Below are 14,827 nucleotides of genomic sequence, written 5' to 3'. Positions count from 1 at the left end.
CTGCAAGTTTGGAGATTTTACTATGTACCCTCTTCAGATTACCTGTAAAAGTGGGACATGAGAAAGGTCCCATTAAGGGTCTCTTAGAAATCCAGCTCCTTTCTGTGTAGAAATGTGTCACTTGATAAACACAATATATGTGACTAACGTTTGTTTTTAGATGTGTGTGTTGAGAAAATATAGGTAACATGAAACTGTGGATAACTTGGATCTTTTTTTTTTTTTTTTTGTAAATAGTGATTGATGGTTGAATCTCTTTACAAATGTGATGAAAGCTTTTAATTCTCTCACATAAATATGCACATAGAGACACAGTTTTGCATATTACCCAGACATACACATCCATTGCGGTTCTCCTGTGTATAACCCATGTTCAGAACCCCTTGTTTGTGTTGTCTTTGTCTCTTTTACCATTTCAGGAAATCCCCTCAGAATGGCATTTTGAGCTGATGATGGACAGAGAGATACCAGTGGAACTGTGGACACATTACATAGAACAGCTCAACACCGCCCAGAATATTGCTGTGGAGGATTCAGTTTTACTCATATTTTCACTGAAAAATTTTATTCATGCACTAAAGGCCCCTAAATCCTTTCCTAGAGGTAGGACAGAGTGTGACTTTCGAATGCGATACTCTAGAAATGGAACTAGTGTCTTGAGTGAAAAGTTCGCACCAGTGTGTCCACGTAAGTTTCTTTACCGTCTCTTTGTCTCCATGTCCGTGTAGAGGACGTGTGGTGGGACCCCGAACAGCTGCAAGAAGACAGCAGGGCCTATGTGCGCTTGCTCATTGGGCTCTTTGAGACGATACTCACCGGTGCTGATGCCGTTCATTTTAGGGTCCTGATGAAACTGTTCATAAAGGTACGAAGCTCCTCTTTTTCAGGCATACTCTTCCCTCTAAGAAGATATCGCAGGGTATTTTAGTTATGACAGTTTTAATGAAAATGAAAATAATGTGTGCTGATTATGGTGAAGAGTGTGCGCTGATAAACATGGCCCTGTGAGGTAGCGCTGTCATGACACCAATCGGTAGGTAGGACACAGGTGCACTTTGTTGCATGCCTGCTAGTGTGCTAGACCCGTTAATGTGTTTCATAATCACAACAGCCCAGGCTGTTTGGTTGATGAGTGCCATTACCAGTGAGAAAGCGCTGGTCACAGGGCTGATTTAGTATATTATGCTACTCAGCTAAGAAATTTCAGTGACCTCCAGTGGTTGAGGCCTTTGTTCTTGGCTTCTTGCCCCTCCACAGCATTTGACACAGTTGGTGATGCTGACTCCATCTTTGAAGTACTTTCTTAATGAGGCCTCTCCAGCATCACTCGTCTTGGTTTTCTGCTTAGTGTTCTCATTTTGTTGTTGTTCGGTGTGTTCAAATGTAGAGTTGTAGCAAGTCCTTTGAATTCATTTGCATCCTTCTCATTGGTTAAGTGTAGAAAATTTTAAGTCATGAGACAAAGCAGCAGAACATTGCAATGAAATATTTGTTTTCTTTAATTACACACTAGTGAAAAGAGGATTTGGAACCAACCGAATGTGAGTAAAAATTAAACTTCCCTGTTGTTGATTTGTTCAATTTAGGTGCATCTACAAGATGTTTTTCAGTTCTTCAAGTTCTTTTCTGTTTTATGGACGTATGGGTCTAGCCTTTCAAATCCACTTAACTGCAGCGTGAAAACAGTGCTGCGGACCCAAGCTCTTTATATAGGGTGTGCGATGCTCTCTTCTCAGAAAGCACAGAATAAACATCAGCTGGCATCTGTCTCTTCTCCAGGTATTGTGAGTAGCCTCTTACGTTCCGTCATGACCAATTTTAATGCTTTCTCTATATGTAGTTTGTGTGGATTGTACTTTGGAGAATTTCTTTTTAATTTGTTTTTAAGTAGAATGCTCATAGGGGCGCCTGGGTGGCTCTGTTGGTTGAGCAACCGACTTCAGCTCAGGTCATGATCTTGTGGTCCATGAATTCGAGCCCCAGGTTGTGCTCTGTGCTGACACCTCAGAGCCTGGAGCCTGCTTCAGATTCTCTGTCTCCATCTTTCTCTGCCCCTCTCCCGCTCAGTCTCTCAAAAATAAAAAAGAGTGCTCACATGTGCATGCACTCTCACTCACGTGCTGTGTATACATGTAATTTATGTAGATGTGTGTGAACTGCTACATGTATATAATTTTTTTATTTAAAAAAAATTTTTTTTAACATTTATTTATTTTTGAGACCGAGAGAGACACAGCATGAACGGGGGAGGGTCAGAGAGAGAGGGAGACACAGAATCCAAAACAGGCTCCAGGCTCTGAGCTGTCAGCACAGAGCCCGATGCGGGGCTCGAACTCACGGACCGCGAGATCATGACCTGAGCTGAATTGGACGCTTAACCGACTGAGCCACCCAGGCGCCCCTACATGTGTATAATTTATATACATATATGTGAACTATATGTGTGTATGTATAAACTACTTCTAATCACCAAAACATAATAAAAATGGCAGACGATTAGTCATAGGTTGTTAATATCCTGCTCATTTTCTGAGTTTCAGCAGTTACAGGGTTATCTGGGGAAGCCAGATCATTTAGTATAGTTCCAATATTCAGCTACTTATAAAAAGGTCTCCACTCTGACAGCCTTCTTGGATTTGTCTCTTCTATCAGGTGTAAGTCATATTCAGGTTGGACACTCAGTAATAAAGCACTTATATTAAATTTATATTTTTTGATAAAGTGAAATTTGCAAATTTTGTAAAAGATGCAGAATTTCCTGAAGTTGATGAACATGATACTGAAAAATAGATATTTACAAGCTATTGACAAATGAGAGAATCTGACAGAATTAGACCCTATAGTGATTAAAGATGAGGAAATTGATGAGGATGATGGATATGGTTGATTCTTCAAACCAGAAGGATTTTAATGTCAAAGGAACAAGAGTGGCTCTTGGGAAATTTGATTATGTTCTTGATTTTTTTCTTTTTTTTTATTCTAAAATCACTCTATAAATGTTCTGTGAAAGCAAAATGAACGATATATGCTTTTCCCAGAACAGTTTCTCGGTGTTTCTCTTTCATTAGCTTTGTGAAAGAGCACATAATTAATCATTATAATCAAGGTTTCATTAAATACAAGGTAAAGTATGTATTTAAATTTAAGTTTTTACTTGTAGAATAAAATCCCATGAATTATTTCATTACTACTTATTATAAAATTGCAGTCCCTGGGGCGCCTGGGTGGCGCAGTCGGTTAAGCGTCCGACTTCAGCCAGGTCACGATCTCGCGTTCCGTGAGTTCGAGCCCCGCGTCAGGCTCTGGGCTGATGGCTCAGAGCCTGGAGCCTGTTTCCGATTCTGTGTCTCCCTCTCTCTCTGCCCCTCGCCCGTTCATGCTCTGTCTCTCTCTGTCCCAAAAATAAATAAACGTTGAAAAAAAAATTAAAAAAAAAAAAAAAAAAATTGCAGTCCCTGATTTTAGGTGGACTTAATTTAAGAAGGCTTTTTCAGGTTTTGTTTTGTTTTGTTTTTTCCTTTGGATGAGAAAGATTTACTGCACATTTTTAAAAACTTTAATCCTTTAATTAATATGTTATAGGTATTGTTCTATATTATTACTTAGTAAACACAGAAATTTATTTACTTGCAAATGCCTGCAGACTATTCCATTGCATGGAAATAGCCTGATTTATTTAAATGGTTATTTTCTGTTAAAGGTATGTATATTTTATTTAGAGGTCATAACTACTTTGATTTTCTAATTAAGTATAAAATGTCTATTATCTTTTGATATCAAAGGCAGAGGTTCCTGAGGGATAGATGTCTCTTCGTCTATAAATAGCAGGACCAAAAGACTTCACTTTTCCTCAGAATTGCTGCAAGATCGACTCCCTGTCTGCCCCTCAGCCTTGTCATCTGTCACCTCCATTCTTCCTAAAGAACTTTTGCATTTATGCTGCTTAGAAATGTCCCAGTAGTCCACCGAAACCAGGACAGGTGCACCTAATTCCCCTTGGAAGCTCAAGGCCTATGCACTGGAGTCCTGGAGGGCCTGTGTGGAAGGTCACTCAGTGCCCCCAGCCTCCGGGCACCCACTCCAGTGCACAGGGAGCTTCTGTCTGCACCTACTCTGTAAGGACTCTGGGAGGTGCTGGTATTTGTTTTAATCTGTTTATTAAAAATGTGACACTGTTCAAAAGAAAAAGATACTGCAATATTAAAATATTACAGTACAGTATTTATGAATTTTTGTCAGTGGTTTAGGAATCTAACCAACATTTATTACTTTCTGTGGAGATATGCGTTCCAGCTCAGTCTTGCATATAGCGAGTTTTGTTAAATGAACATTTAACATCATTTGTAAGATGTAGACTGCCTTTGGTTTTTTAATACTTGACCAATATAGTAAATGTATTCATAAGTTTAAAACCAAAGCTCAGTATTTTTTTCAATCTTTATGTAAAATATCCTGTTCTAAATCTAAATAAAATGACTTGGGAAAACAGAGTCACATAGACTTTTAAACGGAAGAAAATTCCTAAAAGCTGATAGTTTTAATAAGGTAGCTTTTGCTTACTGTGAGTTCTAGTATTTAACTTGAAGGTGGTAACTGTAGTACTTAATACTTTGATTTGTTTTTGCATTTGGATTTTTCTGGAAGCTCTGTACCACTATACAGGGAATTTTAGCAAATAGTGACTTGGCCTGAAGCTGCCCTTTGTGTGAATTGAAATTTCCAGCTGTTGCTGACTTTATTTTATAAATTAACCTTACAGAGACTAGGAAAGATTGCCAGCCTTTACATGACCTTCTCAGAAAAGTTTGACAGTTTGTTGAGCTCTTTCTTAGCATTCCAGAAATGGAATATATGGAATGGATCATTAGTAGCAAAATGAAAGTCACCACAGTTTGCCCCAGTAGATAGCATGGAATAAAGCTTAAATAACACTTACCGTGAGAGGAATTTAGGAGTCTTTTTATCCCGGAGACATAGTTTCAAAAGACTTCAATCCAGTTGATCTTACCAGATGCATTCTGGCAGATCTTGAAAGCAGGGTTTTCAGTGCTGTTGGACTGAGCAGGGCATAAAACAAAGGAGAGCTTCCAGATTCTCTGTCTAAAATGAGTATAACATTGAAAATTGACAACACTTAGAGACAGAAACAAGACAACAGGCCAAGTTGCTTTGAATAATAATGCAAAATTTCTAAATAAAATATTTGTAAATTGAGTCCAGCATATTCTTAAAAAGCAAGTATCTGCCCAAATAAAGTTCATTCCAACAATATAAAATTGGTTCAAAATAAAGAACTCTTAATTGGCCATATCAGTGTTAAAGGATTATCATTTTCCAAGAATTTAAAAGGCATTCGATAAAAATCAGTAATTCTAATTTTGTGGCAGCAAAATAGGAGTAATGAGAAAAATACTCAAATCAAAAGCTAGCATCTTCATAGCAGAGTTGGGAAAACAAAAGCATGCCTGTTGAATCCATCACTATACTGACACGGCGTTAGAAGTAGTAGTTGGCAGAAATAGCTGTTTGAGACACTGATGGAATGTGTGAGTGATGAGGCTGTGGGATTCTTAGGTGCGTTATTAAATAGGACATCTGAGGCTAGCCGTTTGAAAACATTTAAATAAAAGTTGACTCCATCCTTATTTCCTTAGACAAAATTTCACATGAATTAAAGATTTCACATTAAAAAAGAACAACATAGCTCTAGTGTTAGAAGAAAACATGGAGTGCGTGTGGCCTCTCTAAATATTTAATATAGATTCAGACACTTGAACAGCTCAGAGCAGGGACGGCCTCTCTAAGCATCATACAAAATTAGAAGAAAAGTGGGACTGAAACTTCTACATTATAAAAAATTCCAGGGGTGCGTGGGTGGCTCAGTCAGTCAGGTATCTGACTCTCGATTTTGGCTCAGGTCATGATCTCATGGTTTGTGGGATCAGGCCCCACATCAGGCTCTGCGGTGCTTGGGGTTCTCTGTCTCTCTGTCTCTCTGCCCCTCCCGTTTGTGTGCGCGTTCTCTCAAAAGAAATCAACTTAAAAAAAATTGTAAAATACAATTAAGGACAAAGTATTTGCAAAGTATGGTGCACAATGAGAAGTTTCCTCTGCACACTTACCAAGACGTATGTATGTATGGAGATGCTTGTTGTAGCAGTTTTAATGCTGAAAGACTGGAAGCAGCTGAACTTACCAGTAAGATAATGGTTTAAATAATACAGAAAATGCAATGGAGAACAGTACAGTTTTAAAAGAATGATTTTATATACATACATAAACACACACACACACCCTCGGGTGGCAAACAGTTCCAAATTTGAAATGTGATAGTTCTTGAAGCAGGGTGTGTGCATATGTACACCCCTGTGCTCTGCTCTCATTTGTGTGTTTTCAAAAGGGTAAGCTCGCATATATCCACAGTAAACATAATTAAACAGTGAATGGTCTTGAGAGAGAATTTCAGTGGGGGGGAAAACTTCAACATCTACCCTTAGGTGCTATTTCAGTTTTGTACTGTTTCAGTTTTTTAAATTGCTACTTAAATTTTTTTCCGTTTGGTTTTAGTGGTGACATCTCTACTCATTAATCTGGGAAGCCCCATAAAAGAAGTACGAAGGGCCTCCATTCTTTGTCTCCAGGCCCTCAGTGGAGTGGTGTCTCATTTCCATCTGGTAATAGATCATTTGGTTCCTAAAACAGAGGAGATCACCTCAGATGCCACCTATGTTACTCAGGTAAATTCCTCTGCAGAGAAGGTTGAATGTGTGCACTCCTGTATGGACACACGAACAGTTTCCTCCTCCTTTGACATTTTGCTTTATAGGGATTTTGATCGACTTAAGTCACTGAATTTAGAAACTGATGGCGATAATCCGTACATCTTTCTCCTCCCATTTTTAAAAGATAGGAGTACAATGTTTCATTCATTTCTGCTCTGCTTTCTTTGGCTAAAAGGCCAGTATTTGGCTTTTAATCATAAGCTAACTGAGAGGTATTGGTACCCTTTCCAGGGGAAATGAAAAATGATAAGTAGCATCACATCATTTGAGAAAGAATCTTCCGTAATTAACACATTTAGCCTTTGTAGTTCCTTGGCTCTTTTTCATCCAATTTTCTTTTTGGTGCCCTAGGATTTGGCTGCTTTATTTGAAGAACTGCGGAGAGAAAAGAAACTAAAATCTCATCAGAGATTATCAGAAACTTTGAAAAACCTACTTAATTGTGTATATAGTTCCCCATCTTATATTGCAAAGGATTTGATGAAAGTACTTCAGGAGGTCAGCAGTGAGGTATGTGCAGTTCAGGCGGCTTGTAGTTTTGTGTGTTCTTTTTTTTTTTTTTTTTTTTCCAACGTTTATTTATTTTTGGGACAGAGAGAGACAGAGCATGAACGGGGGAGGGGCAGAGAGAGAGGGAGACACAGAATCGGAAACAGGCTCCAGGCTCTGAGCCATCAGCCCAGAGCCCGACGCGGGGCTCGAACTCACGGACCGCGAGATCGTGACCTGGCTGAAGTCGGACACTTAACCGACTGCGCCACCCAGGCGCCCCACAGTTTTGTGTGTTCTTACTAAGCACTATTAGAGCTGCTCATCGTATCTAGGAAGATGTGTCCAAGAGTTAAGCAGATGCGTGCAGCACACTCAGAAGTGAAAATTCTCTTACTCGTTTGGGAGGGGGAAGCATTATAGTGTAGAAAAAGACACAGGATGCAAAAAGCAAATATTGTGGGGGTTTTTTCCTTTTTAAAATTGTGTGTTATCCCTACCTAACCAGTTACTTGATTTTAAGTGAATTTAAAAAAACATGGGGGGAAACACTGAAGAGGCACTGCTGAAAAAATTGTTGGTTTGTGTCTTTTCTTCAGGTGAAAATCCTCCACAAGGTAATAGTTTTGGACATAAGCCTGTGAACATTCCAAAATCGTTTGTTCATTTTTTAAATGTATGTGGTTGACCATTTTTCTGGGGGGAAGGTCCATAGTTTTCATGATGTTGTTAAGGAAGCCTGTGATCCCAGTGAAAGAGGTTGCGAAGCACCTGCTTCTGTGAAGGAGCATGCTGGTCAGCACAGGAGAAGCTCTTCATCCTAGGGTTCCAAAAACGCCTAGATGCTTCGCCAGTCTGGGACTGACGACAACTTGGAGAACTGAAATGGGGTAAAGTGGTGTGGAAACCACATGATCAGATTTTCCTGGTGGGAGCAAACAGATGGCATTTATCAGCTCTGTGTCATCCCTGGTGTAGTTTAAACTAGGAATTGATGGGGCACCTGGGTAGCTCAGTCGGTTAAGTGCCTGGCTTCTGGTTTCAGCTCAGGTCATAATCTCACCGGTTCGTGAGTTCGAGCCCCGCATCAAGCTGTGCCCTGAATCGCCTGCTTGTGATTCTCTGTCTCCCTGTGTCCCTGCCCTTCCCCTGCTTGCTCTCTATCTCTGTCTCTCTCTCAAAATAAATAAATATTTTAAAAATATTAAAATAAATAAACTAGGAATTGACTATTTTGTTCTGTAAAGAACCAAATAGAAACATTTTAGGCACTGTAGGCTACACAGTCTTTCTTGCAGGTACTTATTAGCTCTGCCATTGTATTGCGAAAGCCATGGTCACTTACGTAAACAAATGAGCATAGCTATGTTTCAGTAAATAACATTTACAAAAATACATGGTCCTCTGGATTTGGCCCACAAGCCATAATTTGCTAGCATTTTGGTTTAGTTTTTAAAGGCTTCACATATATAACATGAATTAATAGTATATCAATTTGGAAGCTCGGGGGGGAAACATGCAATGTTTTAGAGAAAGCTAAAACTTCTTTTTGTGGCCTAAGACTTTAGTTTGTATTTCCTGTTTTCAGAAAGTCTTGGGACACTCAAATGATTCATCTCTGAAGGGTTTAGAGCCTTTTTTTGGTAATGTTTTATTTATTTATTTATTTATTTATTTATTTATTTATTTATTTATTTAAATTTATTTATTTTGAGAGAGACCACGTAAGCGGGGGAAGGGCAGAGAGAGAAGGGATCCAAAGCGGGCTCCTTACTGACAGCAGAGAGCCCAGTATGGGACTCGAACCCACAAACCTCTGAGATCATGACCAGAAGTCAGACGCTTAACCAACTGAGCCACCTAGGTGCCCGCCCCTGTAATGTTTAGTTTTGAAAGAGAGAGAGAGAGAGACAGACAGAGCATGAGTGAGGGCAGAGAGGCAGCAGACAGGCAGGGCTCAAACTTATGAACTGTGATCATGGCTTGAGGAGCTGGATGCTTAACCGAGTGAGCCACCCAGGTGCCCCTAGAGCTTTTGGCCATTACAAAAATGAACTTCAGGGGAGACTTCAGTGCTTAATTGGATTAAATGCTATTTCTCATGTCTAAGAGATCATCTTTATTGGGGCTTTTTTCTCCAGGCTGTGCTCCCAGTCTTGGAACATCATCTCTTTGGATGTCTTTGTAAAGCAAGCAAAATTATATATCAGTAACTGTTTACTATTGAATTGCCCAAACTTTAGATGGTGCTTTCTCAGCTGTTGCCTATGGCTGAACAACTGTTAGAAAAGATCCAAAAGGACCCGACAGCTGTCCTGAAAGATGAGGCCATTATTTTGCAACTCACTCTGGGAAAATATAATGAATATTCAGCATCCCTTTTACATAAGGACCCAAAGAGCCTAGATATATTTATAAAAGCCGTGCATACAACAAGGGAACTTGGCGCAGGAATGCCAACCGTTCAGATTACAGCCCTTGAAAAGGTCAGTGATTTTTTTCAGAAACTAAAATATGTTCAAGCTTTTAAATTTTGTACTGTTTTACTTGGAGAAGCTTAAGTGGAAATGTTTTAAAAGGAATATATTTGATCTGTTTTTGCAAAATTGAGTGATGTACATGTGTGTCAAAAAGAACTGCATTTTAACTGACAAAATGAGTAATGATTTTACGTTGTAAGAGAGAGTGGCTTTAAGGTCATTTTTGGAATTCATGTTTGTTCGTTGAGCTCACTTGCCTTTTTTCTGTTCCCTCTAGATTACAAAGCCATTTTTTGCAGCTATAGCAGATGAAAAAGTTCAGCAGAAGCTTTTGCACATGTTGTTTGATTTATTGGTGAACTGTAAAAATTCACATTGTGCTCAGACCGTTAACAGTGTTTTTAAAGGGGTAAGTTGCAAACTTTCTGTAACTTGTTTATTAACGTTTGTTCTCTCCAAGGGACACCATGTTTAACTGTCCTCTGATTTCCAGTGCATTTAGGAAGTCAGATGTTAGCGTCAACAAGAATCCTGGACAAGAAGCTCATAGAAAAGTGCAAAATCAAAATATAAGTTTTCATCATGATTTTTATTGTGTGAAATACTTACGGTGTTAAGCAGGTAGGGTATGTATGTTAGGTTGGATCTTACTCATATTAAATGGGATCTACCTGGTTTATGCAAGGATGTTCAACTGGGTATAGGCTATACTTAATTTAAATAGTTGTGTAATGACGTACATATAATGAGACTGAGAATCTGCTTGTTGATTTATGTGTATATTAAAACATAGCTGTACATCAGAATAACCACCTGGTTATTCTGTGTTTGTTTTGCTGTTAAAAAAATAACTTAGAAAACAAGTTCACAAAAATAGGTAATAATATGGGCAAGTTCTATCCAGTTTTAGCAGTTCTCAGAATTTTGACGTATTTTCTTAGATTTCTAAGATGCATTAAATGAAACAAATTAAGGTACAGAGTAGTGTGTATAATACAGTCCTGTGTGTGTGTGTTTTAATATTTATGCAGGTGTTGGTATGTGGGAAGTACATAAGGTGTTTGCCTTTGGGGATTGATTTGAGCTCTAGAGTCATAGGAAAATGTAAAAGTGACATGGGTGTTTTCACTGTATCTTTTTTTTTTTTTTTTTAATGTTTATTTTGAGAGAAAGAGTGTGAGTGGGGGAGGGCAGCGAGAGGAGGGGAGAGAATCCCAAGCAGGCTCCATACTGTCAGCTCAAAGCCTAATGCAGGGTGCATTCTCATGAACCGTAAGATCATGACCTGAGCTGAAATCCAGAGTAAGTCAGCGTTTATTTCTCTGATGTTATCCCGTGCAAGTGTATCATCGACCATTCTTCCTTCATATTTCAGATTTCTGTTAATGCTGAACAAGTCAGAATAGAACTGGAGCCACCAGATAAAACGAAGTCCTTGGGCACAATTCAGCAAACAAGAAGGCAAAAAATGCAGCAGAAGTAAGAGCTATGTGTTCAGTGAGAAAGTGCCCTTTGTTCCCCAGGCCTTAAATGTTATGAAACCATTACGATTTTTTTGATACCTGTCAGTTTGGCGTATGTGGGTATGATAATTTTTACTTAGCATTCATAATGTTTGCTTTTCTAATATTTTCATACCTGTTTCACAGAAAATCACAAGATCTAGAATCTGTTCAGGAAGTTGGAGGTTCTTACTGGCAAAGAGTAACCCTCATCCTAGAATTACTGCAGCACAAAAAGAAACTCAAAAGTCCTCAGATACTGATACCGACTCTTTTTAACCTGCTAGCAAGGTAATGACACTTGCCTTTGCCTTTGATCTGTGAGAGAATAGGATTCTAATTCCTGCATGTCTTCTCTAACAGTCTGTTTTCAACAGTCTTTTCTTGTTTAACTAGTCTGTAAAATAAAGCAAGTACTGTAGTTGAAAGATGAAAAGAAAGGTTTTAGGTACCCTTTGCCAGTTCCCCAAATTGTGTAGTAAGTGACCACTCCTCGTATAGCCTACTTTTTAACTTTCAACACCACATCTGTTGGGCATCTTTACTTGTACTGAAAGACACAGTGTGGAACTTGCTATGTTTTTAGGTATAAATTACTAGATTGATAGCTCTGGTATATGCCACTGTAGTGTGGATATTCTCTTTTACTGTCTGAAAAGCAGAGTAATTTGCAAGGTTGTCCTCTAAGGTTTCAGGTAAGTTCATGGAAAGTACAACAGAGAGGGTTTGACATTAAGCACCTACCTGCATGAGAAAAAAATTAGCATTAGAATCTTACATCTTGTTTACAGTCTATGTTTGATGTTAATATTTTAGTTATTCCTAATGAAGTATGTGTTGTGGACAATGGTCTTTAATGTATCACTGAAATTGTGTAACTCTTTGATTTCCCATTATGTTTTTTTTCTGGGGGGTCCTGAAGGAGTTTAGAACCTTTGCCACCAGAGCAGGGAAATATGGAATACACCAAACAATTAATACTTAGTTGTTTGCTTAACATCTGCCAGAAGCTCTCTCCAGAAGGTGGCAAAATACCAAAGGGTATGTACTTTGTTGGAAGGAAAGGGTGGAAGAACTCACTGCTCTGCGTGTGAACGTACCTACCACTTAGAGAGTTTTTTCTTTTTCATCACTGTAGATGTTCTAGATGAGGAGAAGTTCAATGTGGAATTGATTGTCCAGTGCATCCGTGTTTCAGAGATGCCTCAGACCCATCACCATGCCCTTTTACTTTTGGGTACTGTGGCTGGAATATTTCCTGTAAGTATTAAGTTTGAGACTTCAGCAGGTATTTTAGGTATTTTCTTTCTTCAGTGGAAATAACCTAAGTGCTCACTGGTTTGAAATCAGTGGACTGTGGGTCTCATTGGCGGGACTCTCAGCCCTGTCTCTTAATAGCTGAGACAGTGTGAGCTGTTTGATCTTGCTAAGCTTCGGGTCCTCCTTTTGTAAAGTGGCAGTAATAGTAACCTTCTCGTAGGATTATTGTGAGGATGTGACTGGGTAGTTTATGGTTCGCACAGAGCCCAGCACAGTGTAACTGTGTTAGTGTTATTTGAAAAAAGTTAACTGTCCTGTTCTCCTCAGACAGCTTTCAGCCAGTGACTTGAGAAAAGTAATTGGATTATAAACTGCCTTAGTTAGAGAAATCATGTCCGTTATAGAAATACATCTTTTGAAGAGATTGAAGTTTTTTCCTATCGGGGATTTAGGTCATGGGTTCTTAACTGGGGTTCTCCATGAGCTTCAGCGGTCTTTCTATACTAACATCATGTGCTAGATTTTATGAGTCTAGGATTTTTTTTTTTTTTTTTTGAAGCGAGTCAGCCCTCAGAGGAGTTGATAATCCGGCAACAATTAAGAATCATTGATATTTTTTCTTTGTTTTTATTGAAATATACTTCATACACCATTAAATTCAACCTTTTAAATAGTTGTACTATTCACTGGTTTCAGTATGTTCACAAAGTTGTATACCCATCACTATTATCTCCTTCCAGAACATTTTCATCATGCCAGAAGAAACACCATGCTCATTAACTGTCACTTCTCATTCCATCTGTCAGTACAGTTTCTGCCCTGGCAACCATTAATCTACTTTCTCTCTATAGGTTTGCCTCTTCTGGACATTACCTATAAAAAGAACCCTGTAATATGTGCCCTTTTTAATGTCTGAAACATTAAAGTGAAAACACTTAAGCATCATACTTTCAAGGTTCACCCATGTTGAAGCTTGAATCAGTATTCCTTTTTATGGCTGAGTAATACTCCACTATATGCAGATACCATGTTTTGCTTATTTGTTTATCAGTTGATGGATATTTAAGTTGTTTCTACTTTCTGGTGTATACCTAGTAGTGGAATTGCTGGGTCATAAGTTAACTTTAATATTCTAAGAAACTGCCAGACTGTTTCCATAGCATCTATAATATCATTTTGTAACCACCAGCAGAATATGAGAATCCTAATTTCTCCATATCTTCACTGCTAGTTGGTACTGTCTTTTTTTTTTTTTTTTTTTTAAGTTTATTTTTGAGAGAGAAAGAGTGTGTGTGAGCAGGGGAGGGGTAGAGAGGGAGTGAGACACAGATTCCGAAGCAGTCTGCAGGCTCTGAGCTGTCAGTACAGAGCCCGACAGGGGGCTCAAACCCACAAACTGAGATCATGACCTGAGCTGAAGTCAGATGCTTAGCTGACTGAGCCACCCAAGCATCCCTTGCTTTTTTTTTTTTTTTTTTTGTCATCCTAGTCTGTGTGAAGTATCTTATGATTTGGAGTTTGCATTTCCCTGAACAACTGATAATGTTGAGCATCTTTTCATGCGCTCAGTGACCATTTGTTTAATCTTTGGAGAAATGTCTTTGGAAATCCTTTGCCTGTTTTTCAGTGGGGTATTTCTTCTTTTATTACTGAGTTATAATGAATCATTGATATTTGATATGCTTAAAATAGAAAATGCTGAAAGGTGTGTTTCCTTTCAGGATAAAGTTCTACACAATATCATGTCTATTTTCACATTTATGGGAGCCAGTGTCATGCGTCTAGATGATACTTACAGTTTTCAAGTTATTAACAAGACAGTGAAAATGGTTATCCCAGCACTTATTCAGGTAAGCTGTTTTAATACCATTGTTGGTATTTCTTTTAATTTTATAATTGTATATAGTATGAAACTTAAGTGACATTACAAGCCTTTCTGAAATGCACAAGTGTTTGTGCTTCTGAAATTTTTTTAAAATATTTTTTTTTTCAACGTTTATTTTTATTTTTGGGACAGAGAGAGACAGAGCATGAACGGGGGAGGGGCAGAGAGAGAGGGAGACACAGAATCGGAAACAGGCTCCAGGCTCCGAGCCATCAGCCCAGAGCCTGACGCGGGGCTCGAACTCACGGACCGCGAGATCGTGACCTGGCTGAAGTCGGACGCTTAACCGACTGCGCCACCCAGGCGCCCCTGTGCTTCTGAAATTTTAGAATGATGGAGCTAAGAATGAGTCTTAGTAACAATGTCCTTTCCAAAAACATGAACATGCATCGCTGGTTCTGCTTTGCTGGGAGGGCATAACTGTACACA

General features: G+C 38.8%; 1 protein-coding gene across 1 annotated transcript in view; it reads left to right on the top strand.

Annotated features, from left to right (window-relative positions):
* HEATR1 (HEAT repeat containing 1) overlaps window positions 1–14,827 on the top strand; it is a 52,047-nt gene that overhangs the window by 19,425 nt on the left and 17,795 nt on the right. The window contains exons 18-29 of the mRNA XM_030334428.2: window positions 420–603; window positions 729–865; window positions 1,587–1,779; window positions 6,568–6,737; window positions 7,134–7,292; window positions 9,515–9,757; window positions 10,029–10,160; window positions 11,127–11,230; window positions 11,401–11,544; window positions 12,176–12,294; window positions 12,392–12,513; window positions 14,235–14,363. Of these exons, the coding sequence (XP_030190288.1) occupies window positions 420–603; window positions 729–865; window positions 1,587–1,779; window positions 6,568–6,737; window positions 7,134–7,292; window positions 9,515–9,757; window positions 10,029–10,160; window positions 11,127–11,230; window positions 11,401–11,544; window positions 12,176–12,294; window positions 12,392–12,513; window positions 14,235–14,363 (1,836 nt within the window). The remainder of the gene's footprint in view (window positions 1–419; window positions 604–728; window positions 866–1,586; window positions 1,780–6,567; window positions 6,738–7,133; window positions 7,293–9,514; window positions 9,758–10,028; window positions 10,161–11,126; window positions 11,231–11,400; window positions 11,545–12,175; window positions 12,295–12,391; window positions 12,514–14,234; window positions 14,364–14,827) is intronic.

The sequence above is a fragment of the Lynx canadensis genome, chromosome D2 (genome assembly GCF_007474595.2).
Source record: "Lynx canadensis isolate LIC74 chromosome D2, mLynCan4.pri.v2, whole genome shotgun sequence".
Classification (NCBI taxonomy): Eukaryota; Metazoa; Chordata; class Mammalia; order Carnivora; family Felidae; genus Lynx; species Lynx canadensis.
The sequence above is the reverse complement of the archived record's forward strand: the minus strand, read 5'-3'. Positions and strand labels throughout refer to the sequence as shown.